At 34.9% G+C, this 20,878-nt stretch overlaps 2 protein-coding genes across 2 annotated transcripts; one reads left to right on the top strand and one right to left on the bottom strand.

Moving 5' to 3' along the window:
- The first annotated feature begins 1,371 nt into the window (after positions 1-1,371).
- Positions 1,372-14,034, top strand: LOC107628284 (putative methyltransferase PMT11). Its single transcript, XM_088505800.1, has 6 exons — positions 1,372-1,433; positions 1,554-1,712; positions 1,829-1,885; positions 13,269-13,361; positions 13,526-13,603; positions 13,827-14,034. The coding sequence occupies exons 1-6, from the start codon at positions 1,372-1,374 to the stop codon at positions 14,032-14,034; spliced, it is 657 nt and encodes a 218-aa protein (XP_088361926.1).
- Positions 14,035-15,568: 1,534 nt separating this feature from the next.
- LOC107628283 (uncharacterized) lies at positions 15,569-17,367 on the bottom strand. Its single transcript, XM_088504850.1, has 5 exons — positions 17,246-17,367; positions 16,750-16,815; positions 16,563-16,658; positions 16,180-16,240; positions 15,569-15,831 (listed from the first exon to the last, which is right to left on the bottom strand). Exons 3-5 carry the CDS (start codon positions 16,654-16,656, stop codon positions 15,807-15,809), a joined length of 180 nt encoding a protein of 59 aa, XP_088360976.1. The 5' UTR covers positions 16,657-16,658; positions 16,750-16,815; positions 17,246-17,367; the 3' UTR covers positions 15,569-15,806.
- Positions 17,368-20,878: the final 3,511 nt, after the last annotated feature.

Below are 20,878 nucleotides of genomic sequence, written 5' to 3'. Positions count from 1 at the left end.
AGAAGAAGCGCAGGGGAGATGGAGAAGAAGAAGAAGCGCGGGGGAGGAGAAAAAAATAAAGCACGTCTAATGACGCTCTTTTAATGAGAGTAATTTTTGTTAGTGTTAGGCCTACTTAGATAAAATTTGGATGTGTAGCATAGCCTTAATAATAACAACAACAATAATAATGTATCGGAATAATAAAATATAAATATTTTTACTTAATCAACTAATGAACTAATTATACATAATAACTGATTCATAATAACTGATTCAATATTTTCACAATGAACATACTAATAACGTAAATTTCAATCATATGTGCATCACACCATAAGAATATAGAATCTAAACTAGTGAAAAAATCATGATAAAAAGATCTCCGATCCCTACTTTTTTAAGAACTACTTTTAATATTTTTTTCATCATACATAACCTAAATTCAACTAAATTGGCACAAGTTGAACAAAAATTAACGCAAGCATGCATTACGTTTTTCACTTCTTTAACATATAATTTTGAGTAAAGGACATTTTCGTCCCTAACTTTTGTTTTCGTAGACATTTTCGTCCTCAAGGAATAGAAAATACATTTAAGCCCCTGACCCTTGAAAAATGTGGACATTTATGTCCTTCCGTTGAATTCAGCCGTTTGCACTGAACGGAAAAGGATGAGCTGAAAGAGGTGGCGCTGAGGTGGCCATAACGGAGGCCAGGTGGCATGGACATTTCGTAACAGGACATATAAGTCCCTGGAGACAAAAATGATGCCATTTTTGTAACCTCCCCCAATCCTATTTCGAATTTCTCTTCTTTTTCTTCTTCCTTCGTCCTTTTTCCCTTCCATTCTTCTTCCTTGGCCCCTGCCTTCATCACCACCGCACGGCGGCGCCTCCGTCAGCCACCATCAACGCCGGCGACCTCCTCCTTCTTCTCTTTTCGCGTCTTCTTCCCTTTCTCACTCCCTTACTCCCATTAGTCTCTCTCTCCTCTCACCCTCCTTCCACCTACCGTTCGTCCGCGACAACCTTCTCGGCGACCCACTGCCGCCGCGCCGCCGCCTCTCTACCGGTGCACCACCGTCGCTACTAGGGTCCAACCATCATTTCCTCTCTCTCTCATTACCACCCCTGTGCTTCCCAGATCTTCTTTCTCTTTGTTTAATTCACTCTGTTATTGCAATTAGTTAATTAATATTGTTTAGTTAGTTTTGTTTAGCTAATTTCAATTTGGTTAGATTAGTTAGTTACATTAGGTTGTTAGAGAATCTGGCGTGGATAGTGGATTAGGTCTTGCTTGCTTAATGCTGCTGTTTGTGCAATCACTGTTTGTAGTTCATTATATTTAGTTTGTTCAATTATTCTTGAGTTGTTAGGATTAGGGTTGGTTAATGGAAATTGCTGAGACTGATGTTTTACACTGCTGCTGTGTAAATTCTCATTGCCGATTTTGGTTAACAATGAACTCTTATGTGCTCATTTTGCTGTCTGATGCCACATCTCTGTTTTAAAATGAGCTAATTCCTTTGATTCAATGATTCAATGATGCTCGTTTGCAAACTCCGCCTGATAGGTTTCAAAGCATAAAATTTGATGCCTTCGCATCCAGAGCAGAGCTTTTTAAGGCAGAATCGAAATATTGGAATGAGATAATAGGACAATATGTTGATACTTTACGCTGGAAAGAGATGAGAATGAGAAATGTTATGGACATGCGAGCTGGATTTGGAGGGTAATTTTTCTATCGTTTTATTTTCTTTTTATAAATAGACATTTAGTTATTCCTAATTGCTCTAGTATTTGGTAGTTCCTAAATTTTATTTTCAATATATTTGAGTGCTTTCTCAGGTTTGCAGCAGCATTGATTAGTCAGAAATTTGACTGCTGGGTTATGAATGTTGTTGAGTTAAGAAATTAACTAAATTAATTAGTGATGACAAACATTATTTTTGGGCAAAATAAATAATTAGTGTTGATTAATTATATTTACTTATTAACTAATTATTTATTGTTGCAGGCCAAATGTTAATAGCCCAAATGAAATAAAAAGAAATCAGCAAAGAATATTGGGCTGAAAGCAAAAATTAAAAGCCCAAGCAAAAGCAAAGAAAGAAGCCTAAGAAATCAAATCGGGCCAAACGGGTTACATAATCCAAACCCGTATCCATCCCACAAAGCTTCTCTTGTAAGATTGAATTCTTCACTCCTCCAAAGTGAGCAACGTTCCTCTCCTCTCTAATCAAGTCAAATCATGGCATCAGAAAAGTAAGAAAGAGAAAGAGAGAAAAAGCTTTCTCCCTAAGCCAGTAACCAAAGAAGCAAGAAAGAGAGAGTTGAAGCTTGAAGCACAGAAGCTAAAACAGAAAATCCAAACTAAATCAAGCTTAAGAAAGGTAATCCATCTCATCTTGCATGCATCAGATCTTCATCCCTTCTTCCCAACTCTCTGCACTACCCGAAAATGGCATTCAAGGAAAAGTTGTTCTCTGCCCTATTCTGCTTCACATCTACGGTCACAAGTGATACTTGGGGACCAAGTAGTTTTTCAATGGCTAAGATCAAGTTGACCATAAGAAGATTTCTATTGTTACTGTTTTGTGGCTTTCGGTCAAGTTGGAGAAGTCAGAAGCAAAGGTTCTACTTTGATGCTTGAGAAGAAAAAGTAAGCTTGTGGGTTGGTGAAGCTCAAGGCTCAAGGTGTTAACCTTGGAAGAAGAACTCAGCCACATGCAAGGAGATATAAGAAGCTTGCTGTTCATTCAGAAAGCAAGGAGAGAAAACCAGTGAATAGAGGTTATTGTTCTAAGAGAGTTCTTTGAAGAAGTTCAACTAACTGGACAGTGTAACCTAATCAAAGGTGCATTCCGCCAGTATGAAGAACTGAATCAGAGGCTTGCTAATCTGGTTTTTCGCATAGCACAGAGGCTGTTGATGAAGTCAATCTCCTTCATGTTTTACTGATTGTAATGTTCTTTTCAATGTTTATCATTCTGTAATTTCTAGTGAGAAAAGGCATTGTGAGAAAACTCAAGTAAAAAAGCCATGAGTGGAAAAAGGCTGAGTGAAACACTTGAGAGAAAAGCCTAGAGTTATTTTCAGATTTCTTTAGGTGTGTTTATGTCTTGTATCTTGTACCTGTGAGGTATCCCTTTCTTAGTTGGGTTAGCACTAAGAGTGAATAGTTAGGTATTAGCATAGCCAAGGTCAAGTTAGGTTAGAACTTGAGTGTGAAAGGATTGGGTCAATCCTGAGTTATTGGTGTATGTAATACTGTTAACTATAGTGAAATTCTTCCATAGTTGTGGAGGAGACTGGATGTAGGTTGCATAGCACAAGGCAACCGAACCAGGATACATGCTGGTGTTAGCTTTTCTCTTCTCTACTGTGTTCTGTTTTCTGATATTCATGAGACCAAAATAAATTGTCTCATAAATTTCCGCTGCTGAGTTCAAACAGAATCAGAATTGCATATTTGTTAAAAAAGGTAATAACAGCAACTAAAAAGGAAGGCATAGATTCAACCCCCCTTCTCTAAGCCTACCACAACCTTCAATTGGTATCAGGAGCTAAGGTCTCAAGAATCAAGCTTAACCGCTTGGAGCAAAGATCCAATGGCGAACAATCTGGGCACAACCACAATTGCCTACACCCTCACTGAAGGCCAGTCAAACAACCGGCCACCTTTCTTTAACGGAAAGAACTATTCCTACTGGAAAGAAAGGATAAGGATCTTCATCCAATCCATTGACTACAACTTATGGAAGATCATTGTGAGTGGTCCCAAGATCCCAACAAAAACAAGTGCTGATGGAGTGGTGACTCCGAAAGAAGAAGCTGAATGGAATGAAGATGACAAGAAGAAGATAGAGCTGAACGCTAAAGCAATCAACCTTCTTCACTGTGCTATCAGCTTTGAAGAGTACCGGAAGGTGTCTAGATGCAAGACAGCCAAAGAAATCTGGGAAAAACTCCAGGTTACACACGAAGGCACTAAACAAGTCAAAGAAACGAGGATTGATATGCTGCGAAAAGAGTATGAGATGTTTAGCATGAAGGATAGAGAAAGCATTGATGAAGCATTTGAGAGATTCTCAATCATAATCAACAACCTTGATGCTATGGGTACAAACTATGCAGAACAAACCTTGGTGAGAAAACTCCTTAGAAGCCTCACAAAAGAGTGGGAAAGCACTGCCACTGTCCTAACCGAGAGTAACAACATAAGTCCCATAACCTATGATGAGCTGAGAGGAAAACTCCTTGCCTATGAAGCCACACACATAAACACAGACTCAAAGAAAAAGGGAATAGCCCTCAAGTCACAAATAGAACCAAAAGAGAGTGAGTCTAGTGATGGTATTTCAGATGACGAACTTTTGTTTTTTGCTAGGAGATTTAGAAGGATGATGAAAAGCAAGGGCAAATACAAGGGTTCAAGTTCAAAGGAGCAAAAGATGGACTTGAGCAAGGTGACATGCCATCATTGCAAGGAGGCTGGACACTTCAAATCAAACTGTCCAAAGCTCAAAAAGGAGGACAAAGGCAAGAGGGAAAGGAAGAGAGTACTCATGGCAGCTTGGGAGGATCTTGAGAATGACTCAAATGAAGAAGAAGAATCTGAAGGAGATGACAAAGACTGCTTCATGGCTGGAAACAACAATCTTGATGAGGTAAACTATTATGATTTGACCATTGAGGATTTGCATGTTATTATTGATGATCTCACTTTAAACACATCAAAACTGCTTGATAAATATAATAAATGCAGATCTGAAAGAGATGTGTTAAGAGCTGAAAATGACTTTTTAAAAGAAAAAGTGAAGGAAACTGAATGTGCTTTAGACATCATTGAAGAAAACAAATTTCTAAAATCTGAACTTGAAAAATTAAAAAGAAAGCACATTGTGGATCCTTCACATGAGTTAATTGCTAAAAATAAAAGATTAAATGATATGGTTAAAAGGCTGAATGGTGACTTAGCAAAATTTGCTCAAGGTTCTAGTAACTTGGACAAATTACTTGCAAGTCAAAGACCATTGTTTGAAAAATCTGGTTTAGGCTACATAGCCAAGGAAGATGCATTTTCTAATATTTCCTCTATAAAGTTTGTGGCTTCTTCATCAAATACCAAAACCATACCAAACAAATCTGGTATTGAAAATGCTCCTACAATTGAAGAAAAATTTGATGAAGTATACACAAGTGAAACTGACCCTTCACTAAAAACTGAACCGAGTTCAAACCGGCCAGGTTTGGGTTATATTTCGAAAAATGAGGCTGCTTTCAAGAAACCAACTTTTTACAACAAAACCTCATTCTCGAAAGGCAAAAATATTCAAAAAAATTCTGGTGAAAATGCTTTTGCAAAGAGGAATAACTTTACTAAAAATCAGTTTGTCAAAAGAAATGCATCTCCTCCAAGAACCAGAAAATTTCAAAGCTTTAATCATTTCAAGCAATATAACTCACATCAGTTTTAGCAACACACACCAGAAAATCATTGTGCTAATTGCAAGAAATTTGGTCACTCATATGCACAATGCTTCATTGAAAAGAGAGTTGTAGGAAACAAAGTCTACAATGTTGTTTGTGATATCAATGCACTTGGGCAACCAAGATGGATTAACTTCAAAGGATCCAAATTAATTTGGATACCTAAGGCTACTTGAAACTCATCATGCAGATTTGCCTAGCATCCAAGAACAAAAAGGACATGTGGTACATGGATAGTGGATGTTCAAGGCACATGACTGGAAGGTCAACCTACTTCATCAAACTAAATAAGTATGATGGAGGTTTTGTGACCTTTGGAGATGATGGTAAAGGTAAAATCATTGCTGTTGGAAAAGTAGGTAATGAGCAATCTACTTTCATTGATGATGTACTTTTGGTATGTGGTTTAAAGCACAATCTTTTAAGTATAAGTTAGCTGTGTGATTTGGGATATTTAGTTGTTTTCAAAAGGCTTGAATGCTGTGTTGTTAATGAAAAGACAAATGAAGTGATGTTTGTTGCCAAGCGTTTCAATAATATGTATGGACTTACTCTTGATGAACTAAAGAATCAAAATGTAGCTTGTCTTCACTCTAAAGAATCTGAAAAGTGGTTATGGCACAAGAGATTGGGCCATGCAAGTATGTTTCAAATAAACAAACTTGTAAAGAAAGAATTAGTAAGAGGTCTTCCTTTGATAAAGTTTGACAAAGACATCACTTGTGATGCTTGCCAAATGGGAAAACAAACAAAAAGTTCTTTTAAACCAAAGGAAGACATCTCTACTAAAAGACCACTTGAGTTGCTACACATTGATTTATTTGGTCCAACAAGAACTCAAAGCCTAGGTGGTAAACATTATGGTTTAGTAATTGTGGATGACTACACTAGGTTTGGTTGGGTTTTATTTCTTGCACACAAAAATAAAGCCTTTTCGGCCTTTGAACCTTTTTGCAAGAAAATTCAAAATGAAAAGGATTTGAAAATCTCTTCTATAAGGAGTGATCATGGAATTGAATTTGAAAATAATTTGTTTGAATCCTTTTGTGAGGAATTTGGAATATCTCACAACTTCTCTTGTCCAAGAACACCACAACAAAATGGTGTTGTGGAAAGAAGAAATAGAAGCATACAAGAGATGACAAGAGCTATGCTTTGTGAGAGCAATGTTCCAAAATTCCTTTGGGCTGAAGCGGTTAACACAGCTTGCCACATTTTAAATAGAACAATCATAAGGAAATTTTTGAAGAAAACCCCTTATGAACTTTGGAAAGGCTACCCACCAAACTTAGATTACTTGCACATCTTTGGATGCAAATGTTTTGTTTTAAATAACAAAGAAAATTTGGGAAAATTTGATCCAAAGGCTTATGAGTGTTTGTTTGTAGGATATTCCTCAACTAGTAAAGCATATAGGGTTTATCATCAAGATGCTAGAATTATTGAAGAGTCCATACATGTTACATTCTGTGATACTAACTTGGTGCAAAGCATTTTGGAAGATGGTGATGCAGGAAATCAAGCTCAAAATGAGGATGAAACTGCTCGGAATCATGGAAAAGAAAATTCTGGACAATCTGAACCAGAAACAGCTAATGCTGAAAATTCAAGAGACAATTCCATTTTGTCTCATGAATCTGAAGGAAATTCTGCAGACAACAGCACACAGAATCCCTTGGTGACTGAATCTGCCTCCAAGTCCACCAGACCTCGTGAATGGAGATTCTTGAAGAATTATCCTGAGGAATTTGTCATTGGGGACGTCTCTCATGGAGTGCAAACTAGGTCTTCCACTAGAAAGGCAAATGAAGGTTCAAACATTGCTCTTCTTTCACAAATAGAGCCTCAAAACGTCAAAGAAGCCCTTAGTGACCCCTCTTGGATTAAGGCTATGGAGGATGAGCTTCTTGAGTTTGAAAAGAACCAAGTGTGGACGTTGGTTCCAAGGCCAAGTGGAAAGAAAGTGACTGGCACCAAGTGGATATTCCGGAACAAGTTGGGAGAAGATGGTAGCATTGCAAGGAACAAGGCAAGGCTGGTGGCACAAGGATATGACCAAGAAGAAGGAATCGACTTTGATGAATCCTTTGCCCCTGTTGCCCGAATGGAAGCCATAAGACTTCTCTTAGCTTATGCTGCATTTTGTGGTTTTAAATTATACCAAATGGATGTGAAATGTGCATTTTTGAATGGAGTGATAGATAGAGAAGTGTATGTGGAGCAGCCTCCTGGTTTTGAAAATAAAGAGCATTTTGATCATGTTTTCAAACTATCTAAAGCTCTCTATGGTTTAAGACAAGCTCCTAGAGCTTGGTATGAGAGACTTAGCTCTTTTCTTTTGAAAAATGGTTTTCAAAGAGGCACCACTGACACAACTCTATTCATCAAGAACTCTAATGATTCTTTTATTCTAGTCCAAATATATGTTGATGACATTATTTTTGGATCAGCAAATGAATCCCTTTGTTCTGAATTTGGAAAACTCATGACAAGTGAATTTGACATGAGTATGATGGGTGAACTTAATTTCTTCCTTGGGCTGCAAATTAAACAAACTGAAAGAGGTATTTTCATTCATCAAGAGAAGTATGCCAAGGAATTAGTTAAGAAATTTGGTATGGAAAATACCAAACCCATGGGAACTCCCATGCATCCTAATTCTAAATTAGATAAGGGAGAAACTGAGAAAGATGTTGATGAGACTAGGTATAGAGGAATGATTGGCTCTCTTATGTACTTAACTTCCTCTAGACCCGATATTGTGCAAAGTGTTAGATTGTGTTCTAGGTTCCAATCCAAACCAAAAGAGTCACATCTTTCTGCAGTTAAAAGGATCATTAGATATGTTCATGGCACATCCAATTTTGGTCTTTGGTATCCTAAGATTGATGATTTTTCTGTAGTTGGTTATTGTGATGCAGATTTTGCTGGTGATAGAGTTGATAGAAGGAGCACTTCTGGTTTATGCTGCTTCCTTGGAAAGTCCTTAAATGTTTGGTCAAGTAAGAAGCAACAACAGTGGCTTTATCCACTGCAGAGGCTGAGTATATAGCTGCTTCTTCTTGTTGTTCTCAGCTTTTATGGTTAAAAACACAGCTTGCTGATTACAAATTAAAGGCTGAAAATATTCCCCTGCTGTGTGATAATATGAGTGCCATTAATATTTCTAAAAATCCAGTTTTGCACTCTAGGACTAAACATATTGAAGTGAAATTTCACTCAATAAGAGAACATGTCCAAAAAGGGGATATTAGTATTCAATTTGTTAAATCAGAGGAGCAATTAGCAGATATTTTTACAAAACCATTAGCTGAGGATAGATTCTGCATGCTTAGGACTTGTCTAGGAATTTTGAGTTATGATTCCTTGTTTGAAAAATGCTGATGTATTTGCTGGAGCTTTTTGTCTCATAAACAGGTATGAGACAATTCTGGGCAGATGATGAATGTTTCCCTCAAGTCAACGTGTTCTGGGCTTGCTTCAAGTGAAAAATTGATCTGGACCAACCTCAATTCGGATCTGGGTTGTCCTATATGTTTCATTAAATCCAAATCACCTCAAGGCCCTAACATGAATGTTACAATCTTGTTTGTTATTTTTGATGACTTGTGTGCTTCATAAAAGGTTTTCAATAAATGTTTTGTGGCCCAAAAGTTTTCAAATGGATTTAATTTTGGCCCAAAAGGTGTTTCAATTTAATTCTGATTGTCTTTCAAAATTTAAAATTAACTTCCTATTTTAATTTTAAATCAAATAAAATCTTTCTTGAATGAGGTCATGTCTTTTCAAGTCTTTTCAAATGGTGATGCAGTTGCATGGTTTTGGAAATCCACTTTTTGAGTACGGTTACCAATACTCCCTCTCTTCCCTCCATAACTTCTCTACACACTCTTCGGTTTCTTTCCACTCCCTTTACTGCTTCTCTTTCCTCAAAAGACTGAAACTAACCAAATGAGGAAGAAAACCATTCCTAAAAGGCCTCCTCGTGAAAAGATTTACAAGCTACCCACAAAGCCTTCCACTCGTTCTCAAGATCGCACCTTTACCCCTTCTCCTTCTCCTCCTACCTCTCCTCCTCGCTGTGACCCCATGGCTCGGACCAAAAACACTCCAAGGTTTCCTGCCTCTGCCAAGCCGACGCCACCACCAAAGGCCACACCTTCCAAGCCTGGCTCCTCAAAACCAAGTTCAGCAAAGCCTGGCTCCTCCAAAGGCAAACGTCAGGTGACTGAGGAACCCATACCCGAACCAACACAACCAAAATCCAGGTCGGTTCCAATGCGCTCTCAACGAGGTAACACTCGAGTCCTTCTCCAGAATGTTAAAGAACCAGATATTGGACCTTTTGATCACAAAGCTCACTTTTTGACTTCTCATTCGAACTATAACCCTTATAGATTCAAATCTGCCATGAACAATGATTTTTATGAGAAGGTTATCCAGTATCGTACCCTATGTTCCTCTTTTCTCGCTGATTTGCCATCTTTGAAAAGAAAAGGTTTTCCTTTTGTTGATAACTTGATTTTTCTGGACTGGAATCATCTTTTTGATATCAAAAAACCTGTTTATCCCTTGTTGGTCAAAGAGTTTTATGCAAACATGACTTATCATGAGGGCACTGCTCATTCGTATGTCAAGGGCCGAGATATCGTTTTAAACAATGAGACCATCAGTGATGCTTTGAAGTATACTGATGTTGGGCCCTGTGCCTACACGTCAGTTAAGTGGGATGAAGGAGTTGGTGTTTCTTACAATGATGCCCTGGCTAGTATTTGTGAACATATCTCTTTAATAGATGGCATTACACCCACTCACAAAGCCCTAGGATATGAGCGTGCTCAACTGCACCGAATAGTCAATCATATTATTCTGCCTCAAAGCGGCTCATATCAAAGGGTTTCCTACACTGATACTCTTGTTTTATATGCCCTTCTCACCAAAACTGAAATTTCATTTGCATATTTGATGGTTAGATACATGTTTGAATCTGTTAGAAGTGAAAAGGACAAAGCTCTTCCTTATGGCATGTTCCTAATTTGAATTTTTGAGTATTTTGGTGTTGACTTGACCAATGAGAAATATGAAAATAGACATTCATATCTAAAGGGAGGTGGTTCAGTGAAACAGCAAAAAGGACCAACTCGATCTGAGAGAGTGGTTCTAGATGATGATGATGAAGATTTCATTCCTAATGATTCTACTGCTCCTTCCACTGAGGGTACTTCCATCTCTACTGGGAAGAAATCCACTATGCTGAATGTGGTCAGGGATGTTGCTCAAGAGTTTGTCTCCCAATCAAATCACTTGATTGAATTGAGCAAAGAGAAAAGGAAGCTGGCTAGCAAGCATGAGAACTTTCTGAAGAAATCAAGGGATAGGGTGGTTGTACTGATGATCTTCATTGACAACCTTCAAAATGATGAAGACATTGCCACGGATGTTGAAGAGGAAGCCGCTTCGGAGGGGAATGGTTCTGATGCCTAGGATTTGTCTCATAAAAACTGTTATTGCTACTTTTTTTTGTCTCATGAATGCTGCTTCTTTAGTTCTTTTAAACTGTTTCATTTTGGATGACTGTAATGACTCTGGATATTACTGCACCTTTGGTAGTTTAGTTAGCACTTTGAACTGTGCTCTAACTCTTTTCTGTAGGATACAAGACTTTTTTTTTGTTGATCTTGTTTATTATCCGCCCTTGATGACAAAAGGGGGAGTAATAGCAATAGGACCCTAGTAATTTTTTTGGGATTTTTGCTGCATCTATACTTGAGTTTACATGTTGAATAATCTTTGCTGCATTAATACTTGTTTTCACATGCTGAATCTGTTTGCTGATGGTAATAGCTTGATGTTGGGCTGATTATGATATGTTGCTATCTGATTCTGACCCTGATGTATTAAAGCTCTATTTTGGCCATTTAAACTATCACTGTTTGCTATACTTTTGGTTAGTACATAGCATCTGTTTAGTTCCATATAAGTATATGTAAACAGGAAAGAAGAGAAGAGCATAAATTCAGGGGGAGCTAACCTTGAAAAGGAAAGGGGGAGCAACATAAAAGCAAATGACAAAAATCAAAGGGAGTTTTCTAAACCTGACTCAAACTCATTTCCTTTTTGATTATTGCTTAAATCATGTTTGTCATCAAGGGGGAGATTGTTGAGTTAAGAAATTAACTAAATTAATTAGTGATGACAAACATTATTTTTGGGCAAAATAAATAATTAGTGTTGATTAATTATATTTACTTATTAACTAATTGTTTATTATTGCAGGCCAAATGTTAATAGCCCAAATGAAATAAAAAGAAATCAGCAAAGAATATTGGGCTGAAAGAAAAAATTAAAAGCCCAAGCAAAAGCAAAGAAAGAAGCCTAAGAAATCAAATCGGGCCAAACGGGTTACATAATCCAAACCCGTATCCATCCCACAAAGCTTCTCTTGTAAGATTGAATTCTTCACTCCTCCAAAGTGAGCAACGTTCCTCTCCTCTCTAATCAAGTCAAATCATGGCATCAGAAAAGTAAGAAAGAGAAAGAGAGAAAAAGCTTTCTCCCTAAGCCAGTAACCAAAGAAGCAAGAAAGAGAGAGTTAAAGCTTGAAGCACAGAAGCTAAAACAGAAAATCCAAACTAAATCAAGCTTAAGAAAGGTAATCCATCTCATCTTGCATGCATCAGATCTTCATCCCTTCTTCCCAACTCTCTGCACTACCCGAAAATGGCATTCAAGGAAAAGTTGTTCTCTGCCCTATTCTGCTTCACATCTACGGTCACAAGTGATACTTGGGGACCAAGTAGTTTTTCAATGGCTAAGATCAAGTTGACCATAAGAAGATTTCTATTGTTACTGTTTTGTGGCTTTCGTTCAAGTTGGAGAAGTCAGAAGCAAAGGTTCTACTTTGATGCTTGAGAAGAAAAAGTAAGCTTGTGGGTTGGTGAAGCTCAAGGCTCAAGGTGTTAACCTTGGAAGAAGAACTCAGCCACATGCAAGGAGATATAAGAAGCTTGCTGTTCATTCAGAAAGCAAGGAGAGAAAACCAGTGAATAGAGGTTATTGTTCTAAGAGAGTTCTTTGAAGAAGTTCAACTAACTGGACAGTGTAACCTAATCAAAGGTGCATTCCGCCAGTATGAAGAACTGAATCAGATGCTTGCTAATCTGGTTTTTCGCATAGCACAGAGGCTGTTGATGAAGTCAATCTCCTTCATGTTTTACTGATTGTAATGTTCTTTTCAATGTTTATCATTCTGTAATTTCTAGTGAGAAAAGGCATTGTGAGAAAACTCAAGTAAAAAAGCCATGAGTGGAAAAAGGCTGAGTGAAACACTTGAGAGAAAAGCCTAGAGTTATTTTCAGATTTCTTTAGGTGTGTTTATGTCTTGTATCTTGTACCTGTGAGGTATCCCTTTCTTAGTTGGGTTAGCACTAAGAGTGAATAGTTAGGTATTAGCATAGCCAAGGTCAAGTTAGGTTAGAACTTGAGTGTGAAAGGATTGGGTCAATCTTGAGTTATTGGTGTATGTAATACTGTTAACTATAGTGAAATTCTTCCATAGTTGTGGAGGAGACTGGATGTAGGTTGCATAGCACAAGGCAACCGAACCAGGATACATGCTGGTGTTAGCTTTTCTCTTCTCTGCTGTGTTCTGTTTTCTGATATTCATGAGACCAAAATAAATTGTCTCATAAATTTCCGCTGCTGAGTTCAAACAGAATCAGAATTGCATATTTGTTAAAAAAGGTAATAACAGCAACTAAAAAGGAAGGCATAGATTCAACCCCCCTTCTCTAAGCCTACCACAACCTTCAAATGTTGTTCCTGTTAGTAGCACAAATACCTTGCCAGTTATCTACGACCGTGGATTGATGGGAGTTATGCATGACTGGTATTTAACAAAACTTACTTAAGATATATTAAATACAAATGTTCACCTTGTGGTACTGAGGTTTCCCAATTCCATGTACTGAAAGAGCCTCTATATCAATTCCCCCAAATTACTTTTGCGATCTTGTTAGTGTTTTGTAATATTCTGCAATTTTTATAATTTAGGTGTGAAGCATTTGACACCTACCCAAGAACCTATGATTTTCTGCATGCTGCCAACCTTCTTTCTGCAGAGCGCAAAAGGTACCTTTTTCTTTTCTTATCAAGCTTGTATCTTTCCTCCTGGCTTATAATCATTACACTATTTCTGTTAATAATGAGAAAAATGAGAATTGTGGTTTGAATATCCAATCCGATATTCATCTTTCGTAATAGTAGCTTAGGAAATAACTATTTTATGATCGCTCTGCTCGACTGCAAAGTCCAGTATTGATAATGTCTATGTGTTGGATTTCTCTCTTATCAGATGCAATGTGTCATCTATTATGCTTGAGATGGACCGAATACTAAGACCAGGAGGACGGGTATACATCCGCGATTCTATTGCCATCATGGATGAAATTCAAGACATTGCCAAGGCAATGGGGTGGCAAGTCACATTGAGAGATACATCTGAGGGGCCTCATGCTAGTTATAGAGTATTGGTGTGTGACAAGCACCTGCTACATGCTTGAAACAAAATGGGAAGGTATGCATAAACATGAAATGGAACACATGTTTTGCTTTGATCCTACAAATAGTGGAAGTGAAGTCATACAACATGAAATCCTGTTTGTCATTTCAGAAATATAGGAAGATTTTAAGTGGCTAGTATCACTCACTTGTTACTTAAAGAGGTCAAAAAGTGATGAGTGTTGGAAGCATTTTTTTGGTTGATACTAGGCATGAGATGCGCGATCCCGAAAAGCTGGGTAAGTCAGGTGCATCATCTAACTTAGTTGTAACATTCAATTTATTTGTATATTACAAAGCTATTCCACATATATTCATTGTTGATTATTCCAAATAGAACAAATCATCTATGTACGATTTTGATACATTTTTCCCATTGATTTATAAGTAGTTTCCAAATAAGGTATACATTTTCTTCTTGATTGAAGAAAAATCATGCTCTAGGGTCAGCTTCGCAGAGAGAGAGATGAGAGAAAGTGAGAAGAGAGAGAGACTAATGGGAGTAAGGGAGTGAGAAAGGAAAGAAGACGCGAAAAGAGAGGAAGGAGGAGGTCGCCAGCGTTGATGGTGGCTGACGGAGGTGCCGCTGTGCGGCAGTGATGAAGGCAGGAAGAATGGAAGGGAAAAAGAACGAAGGAAAAAGAAAAGGCAGAGAAATTCGAAACAGGATTGGGGGAGGTTACAAAAACGGTGTCGTTTTTGTCTCCAAGGACTTATATGTCCTGTTACGAAATGCTCCATGCCACCTGGCCTTCGTTACGGCCACCTCAGTGCCACCTCTGCCAGCTCATCCTTTTCCGTCCAATGCAAACGGCTGAATTCAACGGAAGGATATAAATGTCTACGTTTTTCAGGGGTCAGGGACTTGAATGTATTTTCCATTCCTTGAGGACAAAAATGTCCGCAAAAAAAAAAGTCAGGGACGAAAATATCCTTTACTCTATAATTTTTTTGTTAAAAAGCATAAAAATTTTAAACATAGCATGTTTTATTGATCTTGTTTTTATTCTTTTATCATGTTTACAACAAGAGATATCTACATCTTGTCTTATATCATCTGTTTATATTCTCACTATTCCATCAAAGAGTTTCATTTAGTAAGTGGAGAGAAACTCTTCCATTTTCAAATTTCAATAATTATTGAGACTTCAAAGTAATTTTTTAATTCAATAATTACTCATATTTCTGATTTTGGGTGGTGGATATATATGGGCACTAAGAAATTTGAATTAGGGTTTATATAGTTAAAAAATTTGAGGCTTTTGTCAAATTGTGCGAGATTATGTTAAATTGATAACATTATTAGCTTACATATATTATCGTTGTCTTTTTCCTTTTCTCTTTAAGCTGTCTTCAATTTAGAAAGAAAATCTTACGAGATCAAAACAAATTTCGTTAGCTTCAGTCACCTGATACATTTCAAATATGGATCTTCAATGAAACCTTCTATGGCTTTAAAGAGGATCTCACATTTTAAATTTTCAATAGTTCAAACACAGTAGTAAAAATTCTCAAAAAGTTCAAACACAGTAGTAAAAATTCTCAAAAAATTTATTATAACGTAGTAACGCAATTATCATCCCACATAATACAATCTAACAAGCAAGCGAATGTCAAAAATATAAGATTAACGACGGTGCACAACAGGCATGAGATGCGCAATTTCTGTTGAGAGCTTGAAGAAACTCCAAAGTCAGTTCATATCAAACTGCTACAGGATATTTTCCTAGTCAGCTACACTAAATGCAACTAATATGAATCATGAAGTCACCATCTACATATACTGCTTGAACACATACCTGCGATTAAAATGTAACTACACAATTTGGTCAAACTGGTGGAGCAAGAGCAATCTTTCTAGTACTGAAGAAAGTAGCAAAAGATTGCTAGCATTGTTACCAAAAACAGTTTATGTATAGCTTCAGCAATAAAATCATTTTGAAGAGCATTTTAAATGTAATTCTATATTAAAAGGGCTTCAGGGGTTGCTTTACAAAGAATCCACATTTACTTGCGAATTTGGCGAAAGACATGTGAAAAATGGATACTAACTTGCTAAATTTTTAATAAAAGGCTATCTCGCAATGCTAGGTAAATTTACAATAATTAAAATACATATTAGAAGGGAGGAAATGGATTGCACTCACCTCCTGAAGAACTCAGTAACATATCGTATCACGAACCACATTAATACAATCAGCAAAATATCTGGAAAAGTTTAGGAACATATACAAGCAGTACCACAACAGACAAGATTGCACATGAATTCAAGGAACTCAACTTTGCGCTTTTTGTCGAATAATGTTCTGAAATAACTTTTGGAAAGAAAAAAAATTATCTAAATTAAAATGATCCAAAATGGTAAAGTATCTCCAATATGGTTTCATTTATCTTTTCTTGGCATAAAAGACACACATTTCTCGCACATAAATATCTAGAAATGATTTGAGTTTTAGATCAGTTGAAAAAAGAAAAAGAAAAAATGTAAATGAGGTAAAAGCCATGTAGAAGAGACTGCAATAGAGGATACTAAAAGTACAGCGTTCCCACCAATCCAACATATAAAGGCCAAAAGTAACATTGTAGAGGAAGATCTTACGCTGAATCCAATTCATTTCTCCCATGGCTGCAAAAAGAATAATAGTAATTTTGTTCAGAATGTACTCAACAGCAATAAAACTTATTTCGAAATACTTTTCAGCATATATCATGCTCACCAGAGCAAAGAAGTGCCTCACTGAGTCCAACTTAATATGCCCAACAAGGTTTTCAAGGGCGAGCTCCTACACAACCACGAGAGAGTGTTGCAAGAACGTAAAAACGTAGCTAAGAACGGAAGTTTCTACTAGAATGTACAATATTTTATTATACAAATACATACATGCGCAAATTAGTGACATTAACACAATTATACTTGTATTGACAATGGATAATGTCATAATTCACAAATTAGATGAGTTTGGTTGCGTGATTTTAACAAATAGATGGCATGCAATCATCAAACGAGCAAACAAATCAACCAGATCAACAACAAATGGGTACGGATAGCAGTGGACCATATTGGAAAATATGAAATTTGCAGGTAAAATATTAGAGCTTTCATGAATGCATATGTTAAGACAGCAAAATTGAAATCAAAGAAGAAAACCAGAGAGCATATGAATCAAGACAGAGGCACTTGAGAGAGAGGGGAATGGATATTGAAGTGAATACCTTTGGCCTATGGATCCAGATAGAAATGGAGGGGAAGAGAGAAGAGAGACAAGACATCCTACGAAGACAAACTATGTATCAAGTAATGAATCGATGAAAATAACAAAATTATTATTATCAAGCCTTCAAACCTGGGGCTACCAACATCACTTTTCACTTAGCCGGATCAAAATTACAAAAATAACCATGTCTTAATTTTCTTATTACTAATGAATCTGCCTCCATAAATCATGTTGAATTGTTATTCAATTCAATCAACTCGGAATGCCACATTTCTTTTTTGAGTAAAGTATCGTTTTTGTTCCTAACGTTTGGGGTAAGTCTTATTTGTGTTCCTAACGTTTAAATCGTCCTATTTGTATCCCTAACGTTTATAAAAGTGATTCAATGTTATCCTACTATTAATAGAATTTACCCCAAACGTTAGGGATAAAAACGATACTTTACTCTTCTTTTTTTTTTGGTCAATGTCATGGGCTAGGCCTGTCCAACCCACAATACAAAGAAATAGCTGGGCACATAGAAAAAAGAAAAATGGGAGACGGCAAAACAAAGCTGTTTCAAGTTAATTACCAAAAAACTAATTACCAAAGCTTCCACTTCAAACTCCTGCGCTGCCTCCGAGACTGCTGCATATATCCTTCATGCTTCCCAACAGTTCTAAGCTAATATATAATAAGCCTTTAGCTTGGGCCATTCTATTCTTATTAGTAAAAACAAAAACTTCCTTTTTTGGTAGACAAAGGGACCAAAGGCCCAACAAGTAATTACCACATACAACTACCACGAGTGTTGGGCCAAGTTAATCATAAGAAGATTCTTAGACTCATTCCTGTTCCTTCTAAAGCCCTTGCTGAAGCCCAAATATGTACCCATACCACTTCATTCCAAAATTATTGACCAAAAATTAAGAAATGTATTTTTTTAGCTAGATTGAAACATCCAATGTATAACCTAATATTATAGTGGTAAAAAAAAAAAAACTAATACTATAACCATGGTTAGAGACTTGTACTAAACTACTAAACTACTAATGACATATCTGGTGCTTCCGAAATGACCACCCAACCCATGTTTTAGAGCGGTTGAATTCAGTTGTGGATGTGAACTTTGTACGTGAATATGTAGTGTGAGTGAGTGTTGTAATATAAAAAGAAAAAAATAGTTCTAATACTATGACTAGTACCCAAAAGAAAAACAAAACCAAATGTATATGTAGTTATGTACCAAAAGAAATAAAGCTTCTCTACCAAAATAAATAAATAAATAAAAGTATAAAAACAGAATAACAATGATTACATGCATAGATCCAAATTTCATGTTATATATTCAATGGCGAAAGTATGCTATGTACGTCAAAATCTTATCTTTATTTTTAAACAAATATGTGTACTTACAAGCCTATTAAACATATATATAGTAAGTAAATTTCATATAAGAATATTACCATCGTAGTAGAGCTTACTGAAAAGAGCTTACTGAAAAGAATAATGCATCGATAACTAAAGTTCATATACTACCACAAAAATAGGATTTAGCAACCAAATTTTAACTACGAACATTAAATCATGATAAAAATAAATGAACGTATCTTCTATTTATTATGTCATAGTAGCTAAAATCTAACTTTTTGTCACAAATAATATTTTTCGTAATTGTACTTCTTGCTTAATTAACGTGTCATAGCTATCCTGTCTTAAATAAATTAATTTTTTAAACAAATTTATTAATGTATAGTATCATTTTTTTAAATATTCTGACATTAACATATATTTATGAAATTAAATCTAAAAATATAAAACAATGAATTTAGATAAAATAAAAAATTATAAAAATAAAGATAATATTCTAATATTTGAGTTAATTATAAAGATAAAATTTATTTAGCTAAAATAATATAATTTGAATAGATAATAAAAAGTTCAATAATTTTTAAGTATAAAAAAATTTTTAGTTTTTATTAAAAATAAATTATTTTATTATTTTTTGAATTTAAAAACATGAGAATAAATTAAAAGAAATTTAGTTTTTATTTACATAGTTTAGTACTCACTATATATTTTTGTGAGTACTATATTTTTATTATATACATAATTATCTTTTTAAAAATTATGAATTAAATTTTTTATTTATACTATTATTTAATTGATATATTCCATTAATTAATTATTTTATAATTATTTTTAGTTATAAAAAAATTAATACTAATTAATTTATGAGTCACTTATATAAAAATTTGCAATTTTATTAAGTAACAAAGAAATTGATTTATAAAATTTTTTATAACATTTTTATGTGATAATTAATTTGTCTAATGTAATAGAATTTTAGTAACTAATTTAGTAATTAAAATTTATTAAACATTAAATTCTTCAAGTAAAAATATTTGTAAAACTTACTTAATTTATAACTCTTATTGTATTGTTTTGTGTATAATAAGTAAAAAATTAAATGATAGTGCATTGTTTGAATCATCAACTATCAATTGCATGAAATGAAAGATTGTGAGAGTCATATATTTATTAAAGTAGTTTTTTGGTTATTTATTGTTATTATAATAAAAATTAAGGATAAAAATATTACAGATTCAAAATTTAAATTTAAATTTAAATTTTTAATCATATTTGACCATTAAAAAAAGAAATAAATAACTATTGTATTAAAAATAAAATACTTTAAAATATATTTAGTAGATAATAAACAGTAAGATAGAAAGAAATATTCTTAAGATTAAAGAAAGTTAAAAAACGATCTAAACAACAATGACGAATTTTTAAGATTTAAAATTTTAATGTACGAGATAGTTTTTGGCGGAAAGTTAAAGTAATCACAGACAAATTCCAATATAACTTCTCATCATTCATGTAGCACTCTCTTTAACCATACTATATGAACCATATCATATGATAGGGTATTCTCTAAACTCAAAATACCGATTTTTTCTTTCTTAATTTTGATGTTATTTGTTGGTTTTTTTAAGCAGATTTTTTCGTGAAGCAAAAACGTAATAATTCAGGAGAGGTCCTTCTAGTAGAACTACGATAACCACAGAATATCAATAACAATAAAGAATTTGCAGAAGGTTTGAACGAAATAAGTCTACCTACCAGAAAAGATTATAATGACCTTTTAATGGTGAATGTCAAAGGTATATGAAATTTCAATTTTTTCATGTGATTTATTTCTTTTATTCAATTTTGTATTCAGTTGTAGACACTTTTACAGGAGAAATCACAACTGGCGAAAGGATATTGGTACGATTTTTGGGTGTAATGGCCCGTAGAGCAACACTGTAAATTGAAAAGGTCTTTGGTCTTGAAAATGTAGGACGCGTGATAAATTTAGAGAAGCTGGTTGAAACTTTAGAGAAAAAAGTATGGATATGAAGAAACTAAAATTCAGTTGGTCGTTGTTGTTATTATTATTATTATTATTCTTATTATTCTTATTCTTATTCTTGTTATTATTGTTATTATTATTATTGTTATTATTATTATTATACTTGAATCCTTATTAGTATTTTTTTTATGAAAAATGTTAGATATTATATATTTACAAAGTTTGATTTTTGTTATTAATGTTATATATATAAATATAATTTTAATTTAATAAAATTGTTCAATTAGAGCAAAT

The sequence above is a fragment of the Arachis ipaensis genome, chromosome B2 (genome assembly GCF_059453495.1).
Source record: "Arachis ipaensis isolate K30076 ecotype BB chromosome B2, ASM5945349v1, whole genome shotgun sequence".
In the NCBI taxonomy this organism is placed as follows: domain Eukaryota; kingdom Viridiplantae; phylum Streptophyta; class Magnoliopsida; order Fabales; family Fabaceae; genus Arachis; species Arachis ipaensis.
Note: the sequence above shows the minus strand (reverse complement) of the source record. Positions and strands in the feature narration are given on the sequence as shown.